Below are 608 nucleotides of genomic sequence, written 5' to 3'. Positions count from 1 at the left end.
TCCCCCCCCCTCCGCCACTGCCCGATTCCTGCCCCCCGCCCCCGGCAGTAGGCCTGCCCCTGCCCCCCATGCCGCCCAGTGGGCCTGCGTCCTCAGGGCCCCCGGGCCCTCCTCAGCTGCCCCCACCGGCTCCCGGTGTCCACCCCCCAGCACCAGTGGTCCACCCCCCAGCGTCTGGAGTGCACCCCCCAGCTCCTGGGGTCCACCCCCCGGCACCAGTGGTCCACCCACCAGCATCTGGGGTCCACCCCCCTGCTCCAGGGGTCCATCCCCCAGCCCCGGGGGTCCACCCTCCAGCGCCAGGGGTCCACCCTCCAGCTCCCGGGGTCCATCCTCCCCCATCTGCTGGGGTTCACCCCCAGGCCCCAGGGGTGCACCCACCAGCTCCTGCAGTTCACCCCCAGGCCCCGGGGGTGCACCCACCAGCTCCTGCAGTTCACCCCCAGGCCCCGGGGGTCCATCCACCAGCTCCCGGGGTCCACCCCCCAGCCCCCGGGATCCACCCCCAGCCTCCTGGGGTCCACCCCCCACCTCCTGGGGTCCACCCATCAGCTCCTGGGGTCCATCCTCCAGCTCCTGGGGTCAATCCCCACCCTCCTGGAGTTCAC

The 608-nt window shown here is 74.3% G+C and overlaps 1 protein-coding gene across 1 annotated transcript in view; it reads left to right on the top strand.

The window, feature by feature from the left end:
• Positions 1-32: 32 nt before the first annotated feature.
• LOC114487103 (splicing factor 3A subunit 2-like) overlaps positions 33-608 on the top strand; it is a 1547-nt gene continuing 971 nt past the window's right edge. The window contains exon 1 of the mRNA XM_028495392.2: positions 33-602. Coding sequence (XP_028351193.1) covers positions 69-602 — 534 coding nt within the window. The 5' untranslated portion in view covers positions 33-68. The remainder of the gene's footprint in view (positions 603-608) is intronic.

The sequence above is a fragment of the Physeter macrocephalus genome, chromosome 2, assembly GCF_002837175.3.
Source record: "Physeter macrocephalus isolate SW-GA chromosome 2, ASM283717v5, whole genome shotgun sequence".
NCBI lineage: Eukaryota > Metazoa > Chordata > Mammalia > Artiodactyla > Physeteridae > Physeter > Physeter macrocephalus.
The sequence above is the reverse complement of the archived record's forward strand: the minus strand, read 5'-3'. Positions and strand labels throughout refer to the sequence as shown.